Source organism: Sarcophilus harrisii, chromosome 2 (assembly GCF_902635505.1).
Source record: "Sarcophilus harrisii chromosome 2, mSarHar1.11, whole genome shotgun sequence".
In the NCBI taxonomy this organism is placed as follows: domain Eukaryota; kingdom Metazoa; phylum Chordata; class Mammalia; order Dasyuromorphia; family Dasyuridae; genus Sarcophilus; species Sarcophilus harrisii.
Window position 1 is genome coordinate 608,966,282 of NC_045427.1, and position 25,170 is coordinate 608,991,451.

General features: G+C 35.2%; 1 protein-coding gene across 1 annotated transcript in view; it reads left to right on the forward strand.

The window, feature by feature from the left end:
* The window catches only part of KCNMA1 (potassium calcium-activated channel subfamily M alpha 1), an 887,197-nt gene that overhangs the window by 433,247 nt on the left and 428,780 nt on the right, over nt 1-25,170 (forward strand). Inside the window, 1 exon segment of the mRNA XM_031949466.1 lies at nt 21,183-21,244. Within this exon segment, the coding sequence (XP_031805326.1) occupies nt 21,183-21,244 (62 nt within the window).

The following is a 25,170-nucleotide window of genomic DNA, read 5'->3' on the forward strand; positions in this document are numbered from 1 at the left end:
ATCAGATCAAAAAGGAAAAAAATGAGAAAGAAAAAATTCAAGCAAACCACGACAAAAAGAGTGAAAATGCTATGTTGTGATCCATACTCAGTTCCCACAGTCTCCTCTCTGGGTGTAGATGGCTCTCTTGATCACTAAACAATTAGAACTGGCCTGAATCATCTCATTGTTGAAAAGTCACATCCATCAGAATAATCTTATTGTTGCCATGTATCTCCTGGTTCTGCTCATTTCACTTAGCATCAGTTCATGTAAGTCCTAGGCCTTTCTGAAATCATGCTGCTCATCATTTCTTATAGAACAATAATATTCCATAACATTCATATACCATAACTTATTCAGCCATTTTCCAGCTGATGGGCATCCACTCAGTTTCCAGTTTCTTGACACTACAAAGAGGCTGCCACAAACATTTTTGCACATGTGGGTCCCTTTCCCTCCTTTATGATCTTTTTGGGATAGAAGCCCAATAGAAACACTGCTGGGTCACAGTTTGATAGTCCTTTGTCCTTGCCCAATTCTTAACCATGCTGCATTTTGTGAAACATCCAACTCTCTCTGTGTGTTCCATGATCAAACATGGTGGAATGTGTATTTTGGGATTTCTGGAGCTGAGTTTTTTTTAAGCCTTAATGAGAGATGCCTTATAAAGGAGAAATGTGTGGTAATCTGCATTTTCCCCATAAAATACTAGTTGTGCTGGTGAGGTGTTTTTTTTTTCTTTTTCCCCTACTGGGTAAATGATAATATTGTTTTATCTTCTGGAAAAAGAGAAAGGACAGGTTGAGTTTACTCCCTTGGAGAACTCAGTTTGGACAAACATAAAACCTTATTGATGGCTTCCCTATGGACCACTAGCCAGATGTGTATCTCCCTGAATGTGTTTCCATTTATCTTTGTAACCCAGGGCCTAGTATAACATCAAGCACAGAAAAGCTTGTTGAATCAATGAATTTGTTATTGGCAACAGAGTGCCAAAAAGTTTAACAGAATGGAAAGTAAAATGAATGTATACATGCAGTGTGCCCATAAATACAATGCAGCATCATAAGGGAAGGGAAGGAGAACCTATATCATTCTGAAGATTGCTTAATGCAAATGATGAGGATTGAACCCCTGATTTTTCTGTTTAATCTCCTATATTTAAGAGAGTCTGAAAAATAGATTTTAGCCCTCTATGTTTTTAGTAATAATGATAATGGTGAATTGTTGTTGTTCAGTAGTTTTTAGTTGTGTCTGATTCTGTGTGATCCCATATGAAGTTTTCCTGGCAAAGGTACTGAAGTAGCTTGCCATTTCCTTCTCCAGTTTATTTTGCTGATGAACAAAGCAAGGCAAATAGGGTGTGATGATTTTCTCTGAGTTACATAGCTATGAGGCTGGATTTGAACCCAGGAAGATGAGTGTTTCTGACTCCAGGCCTGGTGCTCAGGGCATTATAGTTATAGCAAGGTAATGTGACTGAATGATTTGTCTCCTTGCTCCTTAATCTAGTTGTTGGAAGCTAGACATATTGTTTATACTTGGGCTAGTTGTCACGACCTTTTCAGTCTAGTATGACCTGCCAAGGCTTGGGTTCTGTTGACTTAATCTTTAAATCTACAGTATCATGATGCTATCTTGATATAGGAATTTAATAGAAGAACAAAAACAGTTCTTTGACAAGTTGTATTTTTATGTTACAAAGAGCTTTCTTTTAGCTGTTGATAAAAGTAAGAGTTCTTTTTTTTATCAGATACTGTTGTGTCTTCATCAAAAATGATAAATGGTGACATTAAAAAAAAAACCTTTGGTTCTAGCAGGAGCTGGTAAATGATTCAGTCAGCATTGAGCCATTGAAATTCTGGGAAGCTCAGGAATTTGAGGATGGTATCCCAAATCTTAAGTTATAATGATAATAATCGACATGTATATTATACTTTGTAGTTACAAACATTTGAAAATTATCTTGTATTATTTCATGTGATTTTTATCATAGCTCTGTAGTTAAGTAAGGCTAATAATACTATACCTCTTTTCCACCACTTTCTTTCCCATAAGAAAACTGAAATAAGATTAGAGATGGAATCAATTAGCTAAGTGACCCAATAAAGAGTGTTTTGGGCTTGGAACCAAATAGACCTAAGGTCAAATCCTTTCTCATTGACTAGCTGTGTGATAATGGGCAAGTTTCTTTAACTTTCTATTTCAGTATTTTCATCTATAAGGTGAGGATAATCTCTTTCTAAGATTCTTGTTATACTTAAATGTGTGTTAATACATAAATATATACACACACACATATGCATATATCACTTTGCAAACCTTAAAATTCTATAGAAATGTTATTATTGTTGTTGTTATCTTGCCTAAAGTCACAGTTATTTGCTTGATGGAGCTAGGACTAAAATCCCAATTTTCTGACTCCAAAATCATCATTCTTTTCAAAACACCAAGATATCAAGCAAAATCACCAACCAAACACTGAAAAAAAGTTATTGGTATCTTTTGTTTTGATATTTTTATTTCCGGTTTTTTCCCTCCCACTTTCTTATCCAGTGAGATGTCCCATGTAGCAAAGAAAAAAATGGAAGAGAAAAAATTCTATCAAAAGTAACCAACACATTACCCATTTGAATAGTATATGCAGTATCCCATACCCAAATTTCATCAGCTCTGAAAAGGAGGGAGGGAGGTGCATTTTCTCTCCTTAGCTTCAGGGCCATGCTCAGTCATTGAAATGGCACATCAGTCAGTTTCATTTTTCAAGCTAACCCTTTTATTTGGAGAGGTGCCTGGTATTTGGTGGAGAAATCATTACTGTAGGAGATGGAAAATCTAGGTTGTATTTTAGCCAGTCTCTGCTTGGAATACAAAGAATGATTTAGAGTCCCTGGTCCATGATCCTTTCTCACTAACCCACTGAATTCTTTTAAATTTTAGAGAAAATTGATCTTGAAAGTCAGATTTTGAACCATCATACTATAATTGCAGGGAACAGAGGATAGAATGATGAAAATGGAGCCAAGAACACCCAAGTTCAAATCCAAACTCAGGATCTTACTGTTTGACCTAACCTCTGTCTGCATGATTTTCTCATCTGCAAAATAAAGATACCAACAGCACTTACCTTCAAGGATTGTTGTGGGAATAAAAGGAGATATTTAATTGATTTGCAAATCTTGAAAGTGTTACATAAAAAGCAACTGTCATCATCATCATCAATACCACCATCAACAACAACTACAACTAAGAATTCTCAAAGTCCTTGCAACCAGTTTTTTGAAATGAATTTTTAGTGCAATGGAATTAAAGTCAGGAAAACCTTGGTCCACATCCTACCTCACATACCTACTGTGTGACCTTGGACAAGTCCCCTAATCTCTCTCTGCCTCAGTTTTCTCATTTCTAAAATAACACTAACCTCCTAATGTTGTAAAGATCAGATGATATATGAAAACTTTTAAGAGTTACAAAAATGCTAATTAGGTGGCTTGGTAGACAGAGTGCTGGATATCAAGGCAAGAAAATGAATTCAGATCCTGCCTCAGACATTTTTTAGCTGTGTAATCCTAGACAGTCACCCAATCTTTCTCTGCCTCAGTTTCTTCATTTGTAAGAACAAAAAAAAAGGGGAGGGGGGAGAAACCATAATAGTTTTCTTTTCCAGTTTTCCTCATAATAGTTGCTTTCCAGGTTTGATATAAAGATTGATAAGAAAAGACATGTTGCAAACCTTTTTTTTAAATAGCTTTTTATTTACAAGATATATGCATGGGTAATTTTTCAGCATTGACAGTTGCAAAACCTTTTGTTCCAACTTTTCCCCTCCTTCCTCCTCCCCCCTCCCCCCAGATGGCAGGTTGACCAATACATATTAAATATGTTAAAGTATAAGTTAAATACAATTTATATATATATATATATACATATATATATATGTATATATATATATATATATATTTACACATGTCCATACAGTTATTTTGCTGTACAAAAAGAATCAGACTTTGAAATAGTGTACAATTAGCCTGTGAAGAAAATAAAAAATGCAGGCGGAGAAAAATAGAGGGATTGGGAATTCTATGTAGTGGTTTATAGACATCTCCCAGAGTTCTTTCACTGGATATAGCTGGTTCAATTCATTACTGCTCTATTGGAACTGATTTGGTTCATCTCATTGTTGAAGAGAACCACGTCCATCAGAATTGATCATCATATAGTATTGTTGTTGAAGTATATAATGATGTCCTGGTCCTGCTCATTTCACTGGGCATCAGTTCATGTAAATCTCTCCAGGTCTTTTTGAAATCAAACTGCTGGTCATTTCTTACAGAACAATAATATTCCATAATATTCATATACCACAATTTATTCAGCCAATCTCCAACTGATGAGCATCCACTTAGTTTTCAGTCTCTGGCCACTATAAAGAGACCTGCCACACACATTTTGGCACATACAGGTCCCTTTCCCTTCTTTAAAATCTCTTTGGGATATAAGCCCAGTAGTAACACTGCTGCATCAAAGGATATGCACAGTCCCAAAGAGATCATAAAGAAGGGAAAGGGACCTGTATGTGCACGAATGTTTGTGGCAGCCCTCTTTGTAGTGGCTAGAAACTGGAAACTGAGTGGATGCCCATCAGTTGGAGAATGGCTGAATAAACTGTGGTATATGAATATTATGGAATATTATTGTTCTGTAAGAAATGACCAACAGGATGATTTCAGAAAGGTCTGGAGAGACTTACACGAACTGATGCTGAGTGAAATGAGCAGGACCAGGAGATCATTATATACTTCAACAACAATACTATATGATGACCAGTTCTGATGTCAGGCCATCCTCAGCAACGAGATCAACCAAATCATTTCTAATGGAGCAGTAATGAACTGAACCAGCTATGCCCAGAGAAAGAACTCTGGGAGATGACTAAAAACCATTACATTGAATTCCCAATCCCTATATTCTTGCCCACCTGCATTTTTGATTTCCTTCACAAGCTAATTGTACAATATTTCAGAGTCCTATTCTTTTTGTACAACAAAATAACAGTTTGGTCATGTATACTTATTGTGTATTTAATTTATATATTAATATATTTAACATCTACTGGTCATCCTGCCATCTGGGGGAGGGGGTGGGGGGTAAGAGGTGAAAAATTGGAAAAGAGGTCTGGCAATTGTTAATGCTGTAAAGTTACCCATACATATAACCTGTAAATAAAAAGCTATTAAATAATAAAAAAAAAGAATTATGTGAAAAAAAAAGATCTGCAATATGGGAAGAAATACTCACTTCAGTCAGTTCATATTAGAATATGTAACAAACCATAGAAGCTGGTTTTCTGAACAAAGCTCAGATATCAGCTTGCCTTCAAATAAAGGAACAAATAAACCTGCAAAAAAAACAAACAAACAAACAAAAAGGATATGCACAGTTTGATACATGTTGCAAATCTAAAAGTGCTTTATAAATGCAGTTATTATTATAAAGATACCAAATAACAAAAAGTTACCTAACCAATAGAGTGATATTTTCAGACTAGTTTTGTTACCAATCTCATCATGTTACAAAAGATCATTTAGCCTAAAGGATATATTTTCTTGTGGTGGGTATTTGACAAGTGAGAAAGTCATTAGATTCAATAACTCATCTTTATGAAATATATTTAAATTCTTTGATTTTCTTCTTTCCTTAAATAAATAACTACGTGGAGCATTATTTCAATCTATCATCACTTTTGTTCTAAAACATTCTAGAGGTTGTTTAAAATATGTTGTGCTGCGTTTTGTTTGTAAATGTTTTTGCCATTTCATCAGACCTGTGGAATTGTTTTGTTCTTTTATAAATCTTGGTAGCATACACAGAGGGGCAGCTAAGTGATCCAATGACTAGAGTGCCAGACCTTGGGTCAGGAACACTCATCATCCTCCCGAATTCTGCTCTGACTCTAGACACTTACTAGCTGTGGAACCTTGGGCAAGTCACTTCACCCTGTTAACCCTTCTTATATGTGAAATGGTCTCTAGAAGGAAATGGCAAACTGCTCCAATATTTTGGCCAAAAAAATCCAAATAGGGTCACAAAGAGTGAAATATGACTAAAAATGACTAAACAATAGCAACAACAACAACAAAAAAATGCACACAATTCATTAGGATCCCTATAAGTCAGTATATTCACTATTTTCCCCTCAGTTTCCACTTAGTGACATTTGGCAAGATAAACTAAGCCCAGATCAAAAAGGGATGTTTTCTAAATTGTACTTCTTTTGTATGGGGGCAAACTTGTACTCAAATTAGGATCGTTTGCTTATTTCATCATCACAATATTGATTATTGATGCTTCTGAGCCTTTTCCCTAACCCTGCTCCCTATAAGTTAGTTTCTTGAAGGAAGGAGGCATTTAAAATTTTGTCCATGGATCATTATTGTATAGTACAGTATCTTGTGTATACATAGTAGGCACTTAATGCATGCTTATTGAATTGAATTTATTTGAAATGCATTTGCTTATTTTCTTTCCCTCACAACCCATCTAATTTCCCCCAACTCCAACAACTCCCCTTACTACCACCACCATCACTACCAACAGTAGTAGAGCAGGTGCCTCTGACACTATCCTTATGAAACTTATTTCTTTATACCTTAGTTTTTGTCACCTGTCAGATGAGAAAATTGTACTAGATGGCCTCTAGGTTCCATTCTGTTCTAGATCTTTGATTCTGTGATTACTTTTACCTTATTAACAACTCAGTATAAATGGACACTAATTATTTGCACATACTTTGTCCATATAGATTCTCCCATAGTCTGGTCTTCCTAGAAAGGAAACAAGAATTTATTAAGAACATCCTATGTTTCAGACACCATTCCAAGTGCTTTACAAATATTATTTCATTTGATTCTTAAGATATTATCAGATCCTATTGTTATCTCCATTTTACATTAAGTGACTTATAGTCACACAGTTAGTAAATATCTGATGCCTGACCTGATTTCAGGTCTGGCTCTCTGTCCACTGTACCACCTACATTGCCATAAACAAGGATCTAGCAATAAATCCCGGAATTAATTTGTTGAGGGCAAGTAGAAACATCAAAGAAAATAAGGGGACAATTAGTTAGAGATCTTCATTAATTCTATAATTCATAGATGATAACTAAAAAAAAAGACAACCAAAAAGTAACTTGTGGGTACATAAATAATAGCCACATTATCACAGTGGGTTTCAGTAGAGTTTCAGAAGCTAAAAGACTGGGATGTGTTGGCTTTTTGCCTCTATCTGTGATACCTATGCTGCAGGTTTAGCACCTACCCAGAGGTTTGCTTGTGTGCCTGTTCATCCCTACAGCTCTTTTGTTGGAGTATACCTTAAACTGATTTAGGAAACCCAAAGGTTTTCTAAAACAAGAAGCCTAAGAAATGACTGTTTTAGATCATATTACTAATCCCACTCTGGAAATTGCTATCTGACTGTATCCATTATTCTTGACCAAAAGGAACAACAAATTTATGGCAATACAGGCCATCCTCAGCAACGAGATCAACCAAATCATTTCTAATGGAGCAGTAATGAACTGAACTAGCTATGCCCAGAAAAAGAACTCTGGGAGATGACTAAAAACCATTACATTGAATTCCCAATCCCTATATTTATGCACACCTGCATTTTTGATTTCCTTCACAAGCTAATTGTACAATATTTCAGAGTCTGATTCTTTTTGTAAAGCAAAATAACGTTTTGGTCATGTATACTTATTGTGTATCTAATTTATATTTTAATATATTTAACATCTACTGGTCATCCTGCCATCTGGGGGAGGGGGTGGGGGGGTAAGAGGTGAAAAATTGGAACAAGAGGTTTGGCAATTGTTAATGCTGTAAAGTTACCAATACATATATCTTGTAAATAAAAGGCTATTAAATAAAAAAAAACAAATTTATGGCAATAAATGAATTATTAATATTTGACAATATAAATAGAAACAGGTATTCTTTAGATACTAAAAGAAAAAATCAAATATTCTAATAAAAAGTGACTATTTGTTGATTACATATAGGGATATCTTTAGTATGGAAAGCAAAGTAATTAACATTTCTTTTTTGTTTAATTGTTGATTTTTGGAAGAGGAGTAATTATATTTGAGGGTTTTCTTTTAATGTAAATACATTTAAAAAGTCTCTTTCAAGGTCCTCAGAGTTTTCTTCTTGCAAAGTGATGATTGGAAGGGTTTGGGGAATTATGCAAAAAATGGACAATAAATTCCACATTTAGTGACAGTGAATGGCAAATGGCAATCTGAAAGTGTTGCTAAGGGTTTTTAAAAATCCAATTAGATTAAAAAAAACTGGATTGGCAATCCTACATACATTTAAGATAGTTATACTGCCAGGCAGTTTCTCAAAAAACTCGTTAACTTCCACTGGGGAGCATCACTAACAGATGGGACTTTTTTCCCTTTAGATTTTTTCAATAATTAGAAGAAAAGTCTTGTAAAAATTTGAACACGAATGGAAGATTTTATCTCACTTGCCGATGCATCAGTTTTAATGTCAGCAGGGAAATTATGCAAAAAGAAACCTTTTTATGGAGCAAAGAAATGAGATTTCATTGCCATTAAAACTGGGCGATAGGGAAGGACTAAAATTTAGGGTAAGATTCTCTGACAATGTTGTGGGTCATTTTTTAAAGTAGTTGCTTTCTCCGGTTCCTCCTCCTATTCCTGCTCAACATTTACCATAAATTAGAACCCAGGAGAAACAAGTATAGTAGTCTCATCTTTGCTGACTAAGGTCTTCTTATCCTGAGTAATTCTTTGTCTTTGCAAGCAAGTCAATTCTGTTCTTTGGACCTCAATTATATCATGTATAAATTGAGTGGGGGTAGACTTAATGACATTAAAGATTCTTTTTTTAGCTAAAAATTTATAGTTCTATGTCTAGAAATAAATCCCTTCCTCAGAAGCTTTCCAGAACATTTAACTTCTAAGAATTTTGAGAAACAAATCAGTGGCCTGTCTCTACAGGTAAACAAGTTAGTCATTCATAGAGTTTAGATGGGATTGGACCTTATGTCTAATCCACTCAGCGTTCAGTCCATTCAGTGAACAAACTAAGGTAAGAACAGAAGCAATTGAGACGATCAGAATCAATCAGAATTATCACTCAGAATAATAAAAAAATTGTTAAATACTTATTGTCAAGTTATGTCAAGTAATATATCTGGTTACAAAGGCACTGAAGATACAAAGAAAGATATACACAGTTTCTATATTAAGGTGCTTATCTTCTGATGGGAACGACAATATAAATGTTACTAACAGAATCTTCAGCCACCTCCCCCCCAATCTTTTCCCCAATAATTGAAAGGAAACTCTTGTAAAGATTTGAAGATGAATGGAATATTTCCTCTCACTTGCTGATGCATCAGTTTTTAATATCAGTGGGGAAATTATACAAAGTACCTTTTTATGGAACAAAGAAATGAGCTTTCAACTGTTTTTGATTGAAAATACATGCAAGGTATATGTACTAGGTCCATACAATATATATCATGTTAATATAAACCTCTACTTTGGGGATCCAAATTCTCTTTGGCTCTCTTCAGCTCTTCCATTCAAGACTAACTTAAACTTCTACAAGTGTTATTTTATTCATGGAGCTTCATAAACTTATTGTTTATCCAAATAAGCTCTACCTCTCCTTTAGTGATTTCATTTCCACCTCTTACCTATGCCTGAATTAATTTTAAAAATGGATACATTTACATGGGATAGATAGCATGTATATATAATATACTTGTTGACTGTCATTGACAATAATTGGATATATATACATACATATATGTAAAATATGCATATATATAGACATGTGAATAAAAAGATATGTTCTCTCTTCCATTATTGTTTCATGTTCCAATGTATCTTATATCATTATCATTATGTAGCCCATGATTCCTTTCACAGGGATCCCATTCCTTTCAAATAATATGGCTTTAAGGCCCTTTAAAAAACTGTTATATAGTATCATGTTTCACAGGCATCCAAGATCTATTTAGACTAACCTCCATCTTCCTGAGGTTTCCTTATCATTTCCCTACATTTTTGAAGAGAGCCTCAATATATTCTTATCTTCCTCATCTATTTTACTCTGTACCACTGATGAATCACCACTGATTCCCTGATCAAAACTTTTCAATATTTGTCAATTTCATTCATAATAGTATCCAAACTCTTTAGCGTAGCATTCAAGGCTCTCTATAATTTGATTCTTACCAAGATTCCACCCTTATCAGCATTATTCACACTTATCATATTGTGTGTTCTACATTATTTAGTATTCTGTGAGCATGTCCTAAACTTTTTCATCCCTTTATCTTTATTAATTCATTTTTCTATGTGTATGCTTCTGTATATGTCCTTTCTGTGAATTGAAGTCTATGCTTCAAGGCCCAGCTCAAAAAGTTCCTTCATCAAGAGGCCTTCCTTGATATTATCCATGTTCCCCTAAGGCAGAAATGATTTTCTTTCCCTTGAACTGTTCTGGTTCTTCATTTATACTTCTTACATACTTTTCATATCTTATTTTTGTTGTAGTTATTTGCATAGTTCCTTGTCTCACTTTCTGAACTGTAAATTTCCATGCCTGTTTCTTCCAGCTCAGAGCAGTTTCCTATTAATGATTCACTAAACATGTTAGAATCTGATGCACTAGAAATTAATATATAATAGTAATTATCATTATTATTATTATAGCTAATATTTTTATAATGTTTAAAGTTTGCAAAATGCTTTAAAAATAGTATCTCTCTTTATCACTCCAATAACCCTGAGAGGTAGGTGCTATCATCATATCCATTTTACAAATGAGGAAACTGAGGCAGATAGAGGTCAAGTCACTAATCTGGGTTCACACAGATACTATTTAACTTAGGTCATCCTGACTCCAGGCTTACTACTCTGTGCGTTATAATGCTACCTAACTACCTCTGTAATTGGAATTGAGAGTTGGGAAAGACTTTAGAAGGTGTTTTTAAATAGTGTTTTATTTTTCCCCAATTACATATGAAGACAATTTTAAACATTCATTTCAAAAGTTTTTTGTGTTCCAAATTTTCTCCTTTTTGAATCCAATTCCCTCATGTCACTTATGAGGAACCTTAGGTCCAGGGAGATTAAATGGTTTTCCTAAGGTCATATAGACAGGAAAGTTTTAAACTCAGATTTCCTGATTTTATATCCAACACTCTATCCACTGTTCCATTTAGCTGCATGCTCATTTTGTAGTCTAATGCCCAGAGACAGGAATCATAATGAAATAGAAATAACCCTTTAACACCAGGTACTAGTTTCTTTTTAATCCTCCCCCCCAAAATTATGGTATAACTTTTGCTAATAACATCATTGGAAGCATCTCATCTTAAATATTAAAATTCCAAGTGCAAACTCCATTCTTGGCTCTTGAATTTATTATATTTTTCTTTCCTTATAAATGCTATTTGGAGACTCAGTTCCTAGTGAACACACCTAGTATCTATATAATTACATCGGTGAGTCAATTTTAGTAGCCTACAAAATTAGGTTTTAGAATTGGATGGACTTTTATGATGCTTAAAGCAACCATCATAATATTGGTTACCCTTCCTCAAGGTCCATTTGTTATTCTTCTTGTTGTTTACCATATTCTCTGAGAAGCTGGGAATGAAAATCATTTTTTTGAGGGAAATAAGAACATGTTTTCTTTTTCCATTGTGGATGACTGCGAGTGTGGTGGTAGGTTAGAATTCACATATTTGCTAGATCCCTACAAAAATAACTTTTTATTCCCTTTAAGAAGACATTGAGGGTGTCAGGAAATATACAAATAAAAATACAGAAACTCAGACTGGGAAAAAACTCCAAGAACAGGGGAGGTGGAGTGGAGAGATGAGAGGAGAATTGGAGATGAGTGAGTATTATTCCATTCAATATAGCATACCTGAAGTAGTGGTTTTTGTTTTGAGTGACATATTTTAGGAGAAATATGGATTAACTGTAGAATTTCCACAAGAGGGAAATCTGGATGGTAAAGGAACTAGAGAGTATTTTATACTTCAACAAGGAGCAGAGATTAAGCTGGGAAGAGTGGTGAATAGTGGTAGTGGGAATGGTACAGTGTAATGTCAGACATAGTCTAGTATTGTAGTCTCTCTTTCTAATCCAGGACCCAATCCCCTTGGATTCGGGTTAATAAGAAGTCAATATTTCTAGTGTGAATCTTTACCAATTTCCCATACCACTTAGGGGCTTCCTTATTTCCATGTTGTTAGTCTCTACTCCTTCCCTTATCCCTACCACTTATCCCCTTAAACTCCTTTTCAGTTCTAGCTCTTATGAGAATAATCAAATCAATACTACTATTTTAATGACAGATCATGCAATTGCTCTATTACCAGAACCACAAACCCTATCTCATCCCTGGTCAAAATATTTCTCTTCCATATGTATTGTATTCTCTTTGAATAAATATCCCACTAAGGGCAGAAACCGGGCTATTGTTATTGTAATGGTGGAATAGAATTCATAGGTTAACTTATTTGTTCATCGTTCTATCCCCAACACTTAGCATAAGGTGTAATATCTAGTAAATGCATAATCTTCTGTTTTCATTTATAAGTAACTTGTAAGATCCTGAAAGGTTCCATGTAGGATGTGGTAACCAGGTAAAAAAGGGACAAGAAAAAGAAAAAGACTTAGGTAAAACTTAATGATTTCATAGTCTGATAATTGGTCTGACCCCATCTGACTTTACCTTGTATGTAAAATCTAGAAACTGTGAATGCAGGGTCTTCTTGTCCTTTGTAGCTCCAAAACTACAAATTGTATCTGGAAATTTTCGTTCTATCAGAATAGACAGAGACTGAATGGACCGATCCTGACAATGAAAAGATGTGACTTCCTAAGATCAATGGATACAGGTATTATGTGAGAGAAGTTCAGTTCCCAGAACTTTTGGGAAGCTGATGTATTAGATCTTTTACTTTGCTATTCACTCAGAATCAATCAATAAGTATTTATTAGATGCCTACTATGTACCTTAGGTAAAAGAATAAAATGGGACTTGCAATTATGGCTTCCTTTAATAACATTATGAATCCTTGTTTGGTTCGTTGAACTTCCTCAATCTTATGCACTGCCATTTTGCAACAATCTGCAGACATCTTAAATGTGAAACAATGTAATTGCTGTACTTGTGTTCAGCACCACAGGATTGTGGGACTTAAGAGATGACAGGGATGTTCATGGTCACCTAGTACACTTTTTTTTTCATTTTACATTGGAGGAAAATAAGACCCAGGGAGCTTTAGTAACTTGTCCAAGATCATGCATTCAACAATCAGTTCTTCTGATTCCAAATGGTTCAATCATACTGCTACACTACTGTAATTGGTTTGAAAAGGAAAAGCAAAAATAATGGTAGAAAGCTCTCCTTGTCTCTACCATTTAACTTCCATGTCTAGCTTTGATGGATCCTGGTTATCTTTCAAAGAGGTAAGGGAATGGGTAGTGCTGTTGCCCTTAGTGCCTTGGCCATGGCAATTACCAGTCCATTCCCACAACTTCCTTTGCTTCAGATGGAGATGAAAGGTCTGGAACACAGGCATGGTGACAGCTTTGGAGAGCTGCTCAGAGCAGTGTCACTCTGTAACCTGACCATGGAGGAGTCATGGATTTTCTCCTAATTTGTTGCGGCATGCCAGGAAAGGCAAAATCTGGCTATCAAATATGACCATTACCAGATGTGTTCAGTTAATAAATTCTGGTAAATGGTTCAGCCCTTCTTGGTAATGGTTTTGTCCTTCTGCCACCCCGCCCTGATTAAGGTGATATGAATTCACTTAATTAATATCAGTTTTTTTAAATAGATTTTGTTGATTTATTTTTATTTTTTATATCTCTTGGATTTGTGTAGAAGTTGTTCTTTAAAATATTCACTGAAGCTGACATTGCTTAAATTCTCTCCCTAAATGGCTGGGGAGAGAGACATGTTTTAGAAAACTCTGATGTTTATGCTATTTAATGCAAGATAATAGCTGTGACTTGAATTAACCATTTGTACAATTATCTTAGCTTCCCAGACTTCCCCTGCAAGTTAATAGCTCTCTTCATTCCTCTCTACTTTTATATCTCCCATCCATCCTTCATGGCTTTGCTCTAGACCTCCCTCTGCTATGACTGCTGTCCCTAAAGATATCAGCTTTCATTGATCTTTCCTTCACTCTTTTTATATGCTTTAACTATACTGCAATCAACACCTTATTATTAGCTGCCAGAGACCTTCTTGTGTACTATCTTATTCTATAATTGTCCTGATCAGATAATTCAGTACTTTATCAGCCTTAATTCAGCAATTCAAGGATCTGTTGTTGCTTAGATGCAGGTTATCCCTCCACTAATGTCAATTACAACCTTACCATAATGATCTCCTCTTGGATTTCCCATAGGCATTCAAAGAGCTTCATTCAAGTCTTAGGGTAGATATTGTTCCTCTTTTATAGTTGAAGAACCCAAGGTCTAGAGATATAAAGTGACTTGCTTAGTTCAACACAGGGAGTAAGTGGTGGAATCAAGGCTCAAAAGTAGATTGATTCCTTCTGACATGGTTTATCAATTGATTTCTAGGCCATTCATTTTCTATAGATATGATAGATAAAGAAAGCATTTATTAAGCATTAAGCATACATAAGGTATTGCACATAATACCAATCAGATGCCAAAGTAAACAAGTAAAAAAACAAAAAACAAAGAGAAAGACAGTTCCTACTCACAGGGAATTTATATCTTAATTAGGGGAGATAATAAGTATTTATAAAGCACCCACTGTTTGCCATTGTGCTAAGCATTAGGGATATAAAGAAAGCAAAAGACATTCCCTGCTTTTAAGGAGCTTACAGTCTAATGGGGAATACAATCATGTACTAACAATATGTATACAGAATAATATATAAAAGAAAAATGAAAAAAGGTGAGAGTCCAGAGAATCAGGAGCTGAGCCAGGAGTGAAGTGAGCATGGCTCTCCTGGGTACTTCATTAATAGGGGGAAGAAGCCCAAGTAAAGTCTAGTGTTAGCTCTAGGATGAGAGAATAGCTGAGACAAAGAAAGAAAAGTCCAGTTAGTCAGGAGGAGAGCTGGCTTAGTAGAGCAACACTTAGATAATGGTTGCCCAAGAGATTAAGCCTGCATGGGAGAAGAATTTGACTTGGGAGATCATGGATCCCTTGTTGGATGTCTTCAAGCCAAGACTGGGCAGTTGGACTATGTCACAGATAGCACTAGAGTCTGGGTTCAGTCAGTTGACTTCAGAAAACCCCTGAGATTCTCTGACTTCATGATTCTCCTTTGGAAGCCATCTATTTCTTAATGATCTCTATGCATGTGGTTGCTTTCTTTGAGTCCTACCATCTGGACACATTTTATTACATCCCAAACACCACAATCAATATTGAAGGGAGCCATTTGCTAATTCACACTAGCACTTCCATGGATCCATTACCATATAACTTAAGCTTAAGCAGACAACTTGATGTAGTAAATAGTGGGCTAGACTTGAGGTTAAGACTTGAGAATGATAGCTACCTCTAACACTTATTAAGTGTTTGACCTCAAGAAATTCTAGTGACTTCTTATCCTTAGTTTTCTCACCTGTAAAAATGGAAATGATAGCAATGACTAATGAGTTGTTATGAAGTTCCAAATAGATAATATACATGAAACACTTTTAAAAAATCTAAAAGAATTTGTTATTTGTTTGTTTTAATTGTTATTAAAGTATTATATAATTATTATTTAGTAATTGTCATAGTGATAATATTGATGATTATACTATTTTCCATGGTACAGAACACGACATCCATATATTCTTGGTTCTATTCAATTCTTGTCCAAGTTTTCCCATAAAGTCACCATAGAAAAACTACTCAGTTTAATACAATGAACAATTTATGCAGCAATTAAGCTAACCATATATTACAGTCAATTAGTCAGCACATATGAAGCACCTTATATGTGCCTTGCCCCTGGGATACATAGATAAAAAGCAGTCTCTGTCCAACAGAATACAAGAAGTTTATGTTCTACTGAAGGAAGTGACATACACCAATAGAAGTAAATACAAACTAATCTCAGGAGAAACACTATCTGGAGAGGCCAGGAGAGGCCTTCTATAGGGCATATAATTTGATCTGAATTTTTCTAGGAAATTTTAGAGATAGAGATAAGGAGGGACTATATTCCAGGCATGGTGGGATATGGAATGCCATCTATGAAGGACTATAATTAAGCTAATTTGGTTGGATTGTAGAGTGAAGGGGAATCATAATCCTGTAAATATAGTATATTTTACAATAAAGACAAGTTATGAGGGCCCTTAAATGCCAAATACAGGTCTGATCCTAAAGGCAATAGAGAGTCACTGAAGTTTGTTGAGTACCGTTCCGTGTTTAGAACTCTTATTTAGAAAGCTCACATTGACAGTTATGTGAAAGATGAGTTGGAGAAAAAGGAGAAGCTGGGATCTAAGGAGATCAATTGGCAAGTTGCTGCAAAAACCCAAGCAAGAGTTGTTGGAAGCCCAAACTAGTATGGTGATTATGAGAGTGAAGTAAAGAGAAAGGAAAGCATGAGAGTTGTTGTGGAGTAAGAATGATTTAAACTTGTTTCCTGATTAGATAGTCCATCAGTCAATGAAAGTAAGAGTATGTAATGACTCAGAAGACTCAAACTTGGGTAACTAAAAACATAGTGATGCTCTCAACCATGGTCTTCTGTCATTATTACTGGCCCAACTAATTTTCTAATATAAGATCCTTCCTAGTTGATGCCATTTATGGGTGCAATTCAATCATTATGTGAAACTCATTTTGCAACTCATTCAAAATGCATCTGTGATCTTTTTTATGTGAACTTTCCCTTTGGATATTTGAGTTCTGCCTACTCTTGTCAGCTTTTTCTAGTCCATAAGCTCCCACAAGGTCACCCCAAGTAGGAACAGAAGTGATTTTCTGCCTCTGCTAATTCTGAGACCATTTATATCTTGTCTTTTTTACAATCCAGTGGACCAAATTGATGCTTATTTTAAAAAAATATATATTTATTAAAGCTTTTTACTTACAAAACATATCCATAGGCAATTTTTCTACATAATGACCCCATGTGGGTCCCTTTCCCTCCTTTAAGATCTTCTTGGGATATAATCCCAGTAGAAACACTGATACTAATTTTTAAAATTTTCTTATTAAAGAGATAACAGAATTCCATATTTCCTCCTTTAAGGGCCAATGATTTGCTTTAAAACAATTGAGATAATGTACTATTTTAAATTTTATTTTAAAAATTGTGTCTCTGTATCTCATCCAAAGTAGAAGTGTAGGAGTTATTCATCGAGTTATTCCTACTCTAGTTGTCATATAAATTTTAACCTGTTCCATTTCCAACGTTAGGCAATTTGGTGTCTTTGCTTCTTTGATACTTTCCATATTAATGCCAAACTTAGTTTTCTACTATTATTCAGAACTCCTGAGCTCAAGAGGTCTCCCAGTCTCAGAATAAGGATTTCAGATGTGTGTTCCCACACAATTGTGTTACATTATATACTATTGTTGTGTATACATATATACAAACATGTTTATGTGCATTCATATGTAGAATATACTAATAAATATATACACATATACATATATATTACCCACACATATATATTATGTACATATATGTATATGTTATATACTGCTATACTAACAACTTTACTTATAGTAAATTTAGCGCAAGTGATTTCATTTGACTATTTCCCTGGGAAAAGATCAAACTTTCCCCATGGAAAAGAAGGTAGTTTTTAAGTGATCATATTCTCAGTAGTTACTTACTGGGCAGATAGGTGGCTCACTGGACAGAAGACTGAACCTTCAGTCAGGAAGATGTGAATCCAAATCCAGCCTCAGAAACTTAACTAATTGTGTCTCTGAGCAAATTAATTATCTGCTGTTTGTCTTAATCACTAGAGAATGAAATGACAAACCACTCCAGAATCTTTGTGAAGAAAATCTCATGGACATATTGATATACCATGGTTCATGAAGCCCCAAAGAGTTGGACACAACTGAATGATTGACCAGTTATCTTTATGGCCCTGAACAGCTCTGTGGCCTTGGACAGCTAATTTAATGCAACTCTCTAATACAATCTAGTGTAGAGAAGGTACTAATCTTTATGAGTAGAAGGGGTTTCCTCACTCTGGAATTACCTATGCTCATGAAATCATAGGTTTTGCTTCCCCACTCCCTTCTCCTATGGTTTCTTCTTTAACTGTGGGGTTCAGTGGTCTTGACCAGTCCAACTTTTCCTGGTCCAGTCAATAAGTGAATGCCCATTCACTCAAAGCCAAATAGACATGAAGTGCTCTAGGACCTGCCATTTATGAATGGATACAAATCCTTTCCCCGGTTCTCTGGCTCCACCCCTGTGTTTCTGCAGCCTTTTGGAATGAGGTCAGGTTTGGGATGTGCCTGCTTATCTCTTCCATGACAGTCCAGATCAAGATTAATCTTAAGCCATTTGTTTTGCTGCTTCACTCAGCCAACAGGAGGGGGAGGGAACCCCAGGAGATCTGTTTTTTATGAATGGATGAATGAATGAGCATGATGTAACAAGCTAAGAGAGCCTGTCTCATGGATTAGCAATGAAGAGACTGTCATTGACATACAACAGTAGTCTATTTAAATTCTACTCAAGTGCAACTTAATTGTAAAATCAAAAAAACAACCTAAAATATTAAAAGTCTTAATTCTAGCTTAACATTTTGTCTCATAAATAGGGTTTGTCAAGTTGCTGAAAAAAATTCTCCTTCCAAATGCAGTGGGTGGTTCTTTTGCTATGATTTCCTTTTTGTTTTCTGTTTTCTGGTTCACTGTTAATGCAATTGGTTTTTTGCCAGAGTAGTTTGTGAATTCTAGCATGAATTTCCATTGAATTCTTAGCCTTGGCAAACATCCTGTTTAGGCTGAAAGACATTAAGTTAATAATTTTACATGTTTGGTCATGGCACGTAGCTATCTATGATTCTCTGTTACAGATATACATACAATAACAACAACCTGGCATCAATCATCTTGTTTGATTAAAAAACCATTCTGTGAATGAGACAAAACTCATATTATGCTTTATAGGGGGGGGAAATGAGGCTTACAGAGCTCGAGTTAAATATCAAGATGAGAAAACATGTATTTCACAAACTTGTGACCTGCCCAGAATCACACAGCTATTATGTGTCAAAAGAGATTTGAATCTAAATTTTTTGACTATATTTGGAATCTTATCCATTATGGCACTTAGTTATGTCAGTATTAAGAATTTAAGACCATGAGAGACAGAGAGACAGAAATTATAGACTTTTAAGAATTATACTGTTTCAGAGATGAGAGGGAATGTCAAAATCAATTTAACTTTCTTTTTATAGTGATCTAATTCAGCTTCAGGAATATAAAATATTTTCCTACATGATGCTGAGTATTAATTATATGTATTTGAGCTATTATGCAAATATGTGTTGTATGAATGTGTGGACACAAGAAAGTGAGGAAGACCCTCAGCATACTGAGTTTACTCCCTGTGAAAAACTTATGAGAAGACAAAGGGAAAAGTCCCATTGGATGAATAGGAGTGAATGGATTGTAATATACTTTGATGGGAAGAATATCTATATAGATGAAGTCATGGATCTATATGATTATTTTAGTATGTAATTAATGTTTTTTTCTAAATCATTTGGAGGTAGCATAGAGTGATGAAAGATGTTGGGTATACTGACTGTGCCACTATGGGCAAGTCACTTAGCATCTCTGCAATGGTTTCATCTCTAAAAGGAGGGGAACTCAACTCACAGGATGTCTGTGATATACAAAAATATTGAATGTGAAGTGCTTTGTAAAATTTAAACGACTATGTAAATGTCAACTATGATTAAACCATAATATGACCTAAATGTGAACTGGGATTTACATTAATAGTCCGGCCCGCATACTCAATAGCTGAGGCAACTGGGCCACACAGTGGATAGAGCACTGTACCTGGAGTCAGCAAGACTTGAGTTCAAGTCTGGACTTAGACACCATGTTGTGACAACACTTTGTCTCAATTTCTTCAACTTTAAATGAAGATTACATACAATAGCAATTACTTTCTGGGTCTGCAAGGATCAAATTAGATTATATTCTTAAACCTTTGCAAACCTTAAAATAGTATGCAAATGTTAGCTATTGTTTTTATCTAAATGTAAATTTTCACCAATTTTCCACTTGTTATATTGTCTTTATTTGTTGTCTCTGTTTTAGTGACTAGTTAGAATGATAAGATAAAGAGGCCATATCATAGATCAGATACTATGTGGTAAGAAATCCTGCCCTGACCCCTTTTGGCAAGGATTGAGGATGCCAGAACAGCTGGAGCAAATTGAAAGTTCTGTGTATGTATATGCCCAGATGAATGCTTTTATAAGAAACACCAATAAGAAGAGTTAACGTGTACATGAAATAGTGTCCTGAATATAATCGAGTCTAAATATAAGATTGAAAGAATAAATCATCTAGTATTTATTAAGCACTTATAATTTTCTAGGTACTTAGTGAGGTGCTACCAAAAAAAAAAATAAAAAAAAGAACAAATGAAGAAACAATCCTTATTCCTCAGCAATTTACAAAAATATACATGATAAAATAGTATACACCAAACAAATAATTCTGATTATATCCCATACTCACGTTTTGTCTTAGCCAAATTTTGGTCCTATACAGTTACATATACTTCTATATAAATACAATTACAATTTGAGATAAAACTGTGAAGCCATTACCATCTTCAACCTAACAGAGCTTATCCAGGATAAAGAATAAACCACTTTCTCAGGAAAGTTTATCTTCTAAACTAAATGAGTCTGTTTGAGAAGAATTTACCTTTCCGAAAACATGTCTCTCATATATCAGTGTGACAAGTGACTTTTTCAAATATAATGAAGCGAGGATGGTAGTGTACCATCAGTAAGATTTCAGAAGCCCTTACAAAAAAAATAGGCCATTTAAAAATAAAGATAATGCCAGTCTTCAGCATTTGTCAAAGCATAAGTGATCAGCTCTAAAGTGATGCTTTTGTTTTTTCTTTTCTTACAGGTTGTCTTAGTCTTTGCTCTTAGTATTGGGGCCCTTGTCATATACTTCATAGATTCATCAAAGTGAGTATTCTCTTACATTTTCTTCTCCCTCTTTTCTAAAACAATGACTTTTAAAGTATCCAGTTGATTTTTCCCTTGACATGTGACTTAATTTTCTTGATTGTGAGAAGAATTTTTGGAAAATGATTGGGATGCTCTGTGTTGACACGGATGGCAAAGCTTTGGGGAAGATTGTTAAAATCTTGTGTGTTGAGTTGGCTGAGGGAGGAGGAGAAAAAAGAGAATTAGACTCTTAAGGTATTCTACCTCTCCCCAAATTTGAATATTGGCTCTAGCTTAGAGTTTGCTGAGCAAAATTTAACCTAAAAAAAGCAAGAGGAAGGGGGAATTTAAGGTGAATCTGTAGCCCAAATGAGGCTCACCAGGAGGATTTCTGCTGTAAGTAATTTGGAAGTGCCATGGCTTTTGTTTTTGTGGGTTGATTTCCTTATTTAGGATTTCCTTGTATTCCTAATGTTTGTGGAAACACCTGGTAAGAATAAGACTATTCTTCTGCCTTTCATACTGAGATTAAAGACCAAATGTCTCTTAGTGAACCCTCTTGGTTACTCAAGGAAAGGAGTATTATAGAATCACATAGGAACTCTTGGAGATGGATAGAGGCCAAAACCATCTCCCACAAAGGTTTTGAAAATGGAAGTTATGACAGTTCTTTTTATGCAACCATATGAGGGGATGCCTAGACCTCTCCGATCTTATCCTGTGTCAAGCAGTATGTGCTGGACCAGTTGAAGGCAGATGACTTGAATACAGGTTCATTAATTGTGGGCCTAGCACAATTCAATTCTGGTTCAAGTGAAAGCTATCCTTGGCAGCCACAATTCTTTTGACTATTCTGGTTGACACTTTAAAAGGTACATTTAACCCATTGGGGAAGAACTGGGATGCAATCTGATTATTCTTGGATGGTGCTCATTTTGCTGGCAATTCAAAAATCCAAGAACTGCTTGAGAAACTTCTCCCTCATTTGTCTACAATTTCTTGAGCCCCATTCTCTCTAACCGATATTTTCATTGTTGAAGAACCTTCAATTCTTGGGCAGCCCATTTTGGGTGGGAATTGGCTCAGACCTCAGCATTCTTAATTCTGTTTCTGAATGACCTCCTGCTTAATGCCAATAAGTCGACTTCTTTGCTATGTTTTCAGTCACCAAGCTCTGGGAATGCTGGGGATATAAAGAAAAGCAAAAATAAGTATTCCTGCTCTCAAGGAGCTCACATTCTAAAGGAGATAACATGTCAATAACCATGAACATACATGAGTACACAAGAGAAACAGAAGATAATATAGAGAGAATTAGATACTACTTCAGGATATTTGCATTTATAAACAGAGCTCAAGAAACCATTTCAAGAACTCAAAAAGACATAGAAGAGTTCTCTTTCTTTCTCAGAACATTGTTCTAGGGAAAAACCATATCCAGAGTCCTCTGAGTACTGAAGATTACTCAGTATAATCCCCTCCTACAAAACTCGACCATATACTTATAACTTGGTTTAGTCAGGCAGAATTCCATCAAACTTCAATGCTGATTTAGAAGGAACAGAGTTGCTTAAGGCCCCAGATGAATGCAGATTCCTCTTTTGGGAAAGGTAAGTAGTTTAAAATATGTATCACACTCATTTCCTTATCCTTTTTTTCCTGGTTGAATTAATATTTTGCTAACACCCTTTTCCTTTTTCTCCACCTTATCTTTAGAGGTAAGGGTGTGTGACCTCAATATCTCCCATCATCTCTGCCACATCCCTGGTCTGTCCTTAGGAGCTCAGTCTCTGGATATAGGGCTCATCTTCCAGGAAATGTGGGTCTTTTTCTGCAGGTGAGTGATGGAATTGGATGACTATTAGAACTAGGTGGACGAATGGATGGCCACCTTACTCCTTCCTGGACCATTTTCTTTTTTCTATGTTGTTGTTTTTTTAATTACAAATAAAATTATGATCCTTATTGACAAACATTTGGAAAGTTGTTTTTCTTTATAGCGTCTCATAGCATGAACCCCAGTGCCTGGAAAGTCAAGCTTTGCCTTTGACTTTTGGGATGTGGAAGAAGAGAAGAGATATTTGGAAGCAAAAATTCTCTCTTCTAAATACTCTGCTCCATCCTACATTATATACTGTTTTTAGTTTCTGGAAGGAACTGGAGAGTGAAGAAGGTTGGAGTCCCCTTGGATTCTATTTTCTCTCGTAAAACCTATAAAATTCTATCTTGAGGACACTTGGATGATTATCAGCAGCATCTGCACTGCAAAATTTGCCTTGGATTTCCCTTAGTTTTACTGTTAGCTATTCTGAACATCGATGCAGCGTGGTATAATTGCACAAGTCCTGTCGATTTCAAATGAAAACTCATTAGACAGCTGGGATGTAATAAAAAAACTACTGGCATTAGACTCAGAAGACCTGGGTTAGTGCCACTTGCTATTTCTGTGACCCTGGGCAAATTGTCTTATCTCTCAGATGCAGTTTGCTCATCCATAAATTGGGGAGGATAATACTTTCAATACTCATCACACAAGATTGTCATGAGGATCAAATGAGAGCACTTTGTAAATCTTAAAGAACTATATAATTATATGCATGTAAACACTTTGAAAAGTACTATACAAATATAGATCACCATGCAGCAGCAACAACAGATAGCATTCCATCTGTCTGAAGATAGTCCTATAGTCCAGCCCTGGTCCTTCCCATTCCCAGTCATATTGGATCCTCCTTACTTTGGTGGGGGTATGGCATTGAATCTAGGTTTTCATTTGTATAGGGAAAAATATGGTTCCCTGACATCAAACTCCTTTCAGTGATGTGGACTGCCAATTAATCTGTAACTTATAGATTTAGAGAAGCCTTAGAGGTTCATATACTTAGAGGCAGGAAGGGCTGATGGATAGACAGCCAGTTTTAGTGCCAGAAGACCTGAGTTTCTGTCTTGTGACTATCATTTATGAGTTGTGTGAAAATGGACAAATTGCCCATCCTATTTGGTCTAGTAATAATATCATGCAATTAAACTCTTGTATCTTTGGCTTTTAATTGCTTGTTGAAGAAAACAGCAAAATCATAATCAGCATAGTTATCTCCTTGTTTCTCCCTGGCAAAGCATAATGATAGCTCATAGTCTGAATGAATAACTGTCCTCTTGGAATTTCATAGCTTTAAAATGTCAATTAAAAATTGCATTATTCATATATAAAGTTCAAATATGTGGAGTAGCATATGAGTGGCTCCAAATTCAAAGCAATTAATAGTGGCTTAAAAAAACTTGGTTTTAAAAAAAGAAAACTTTTCAGTCAAGAGATGAAGGTAAGAATTTTTTTTTTTCATGTTAAGTCTATGGAAGTCTAAGTCAGATGATAGGACAGAGTCAAAGTGGAAAACTTTGGAATATCAATTGCCTTTTCCTAAACCACATTATAATTTATTCTCCTAGTTTAATTCATGGTTAATGTACTCTAGCTAGACAGTGGGAGCCAATTTTTATAATATTTAAATCACAGATATATAACTGGATAGGAAATTCCTGCCAACAATAGTAACAACTTCTCAATTTTTTTTTTTGTCAAAGGCATAGAAAGTATAGATTAGATCACCATGTGTTATATTTGGTAGACAAATAGTAAGAATAATAATTTCTATCTTTTTAATAGCTTTCTAAGATTTGCAGATCACTTTACATTTATTGCTTCATATGATCTATCTTACATATTCTTGCTTTATAAGTTTTACTGAGATAGCGTGATGTATTATTCTAATCAAAAGATGCATGGTCCAGAATTATTTTACTTACTTGGTATCTATTGGGTAATAGTGAGATTTTTAAGTGAGCTATATTTCTTTTTTGTTTCTTTGGTATTGACTTTCAAAACTCTCACAAGACCTTAAAGAACCAATGGATGCATAATTTCCATCCACTTTCACCCCTACAGT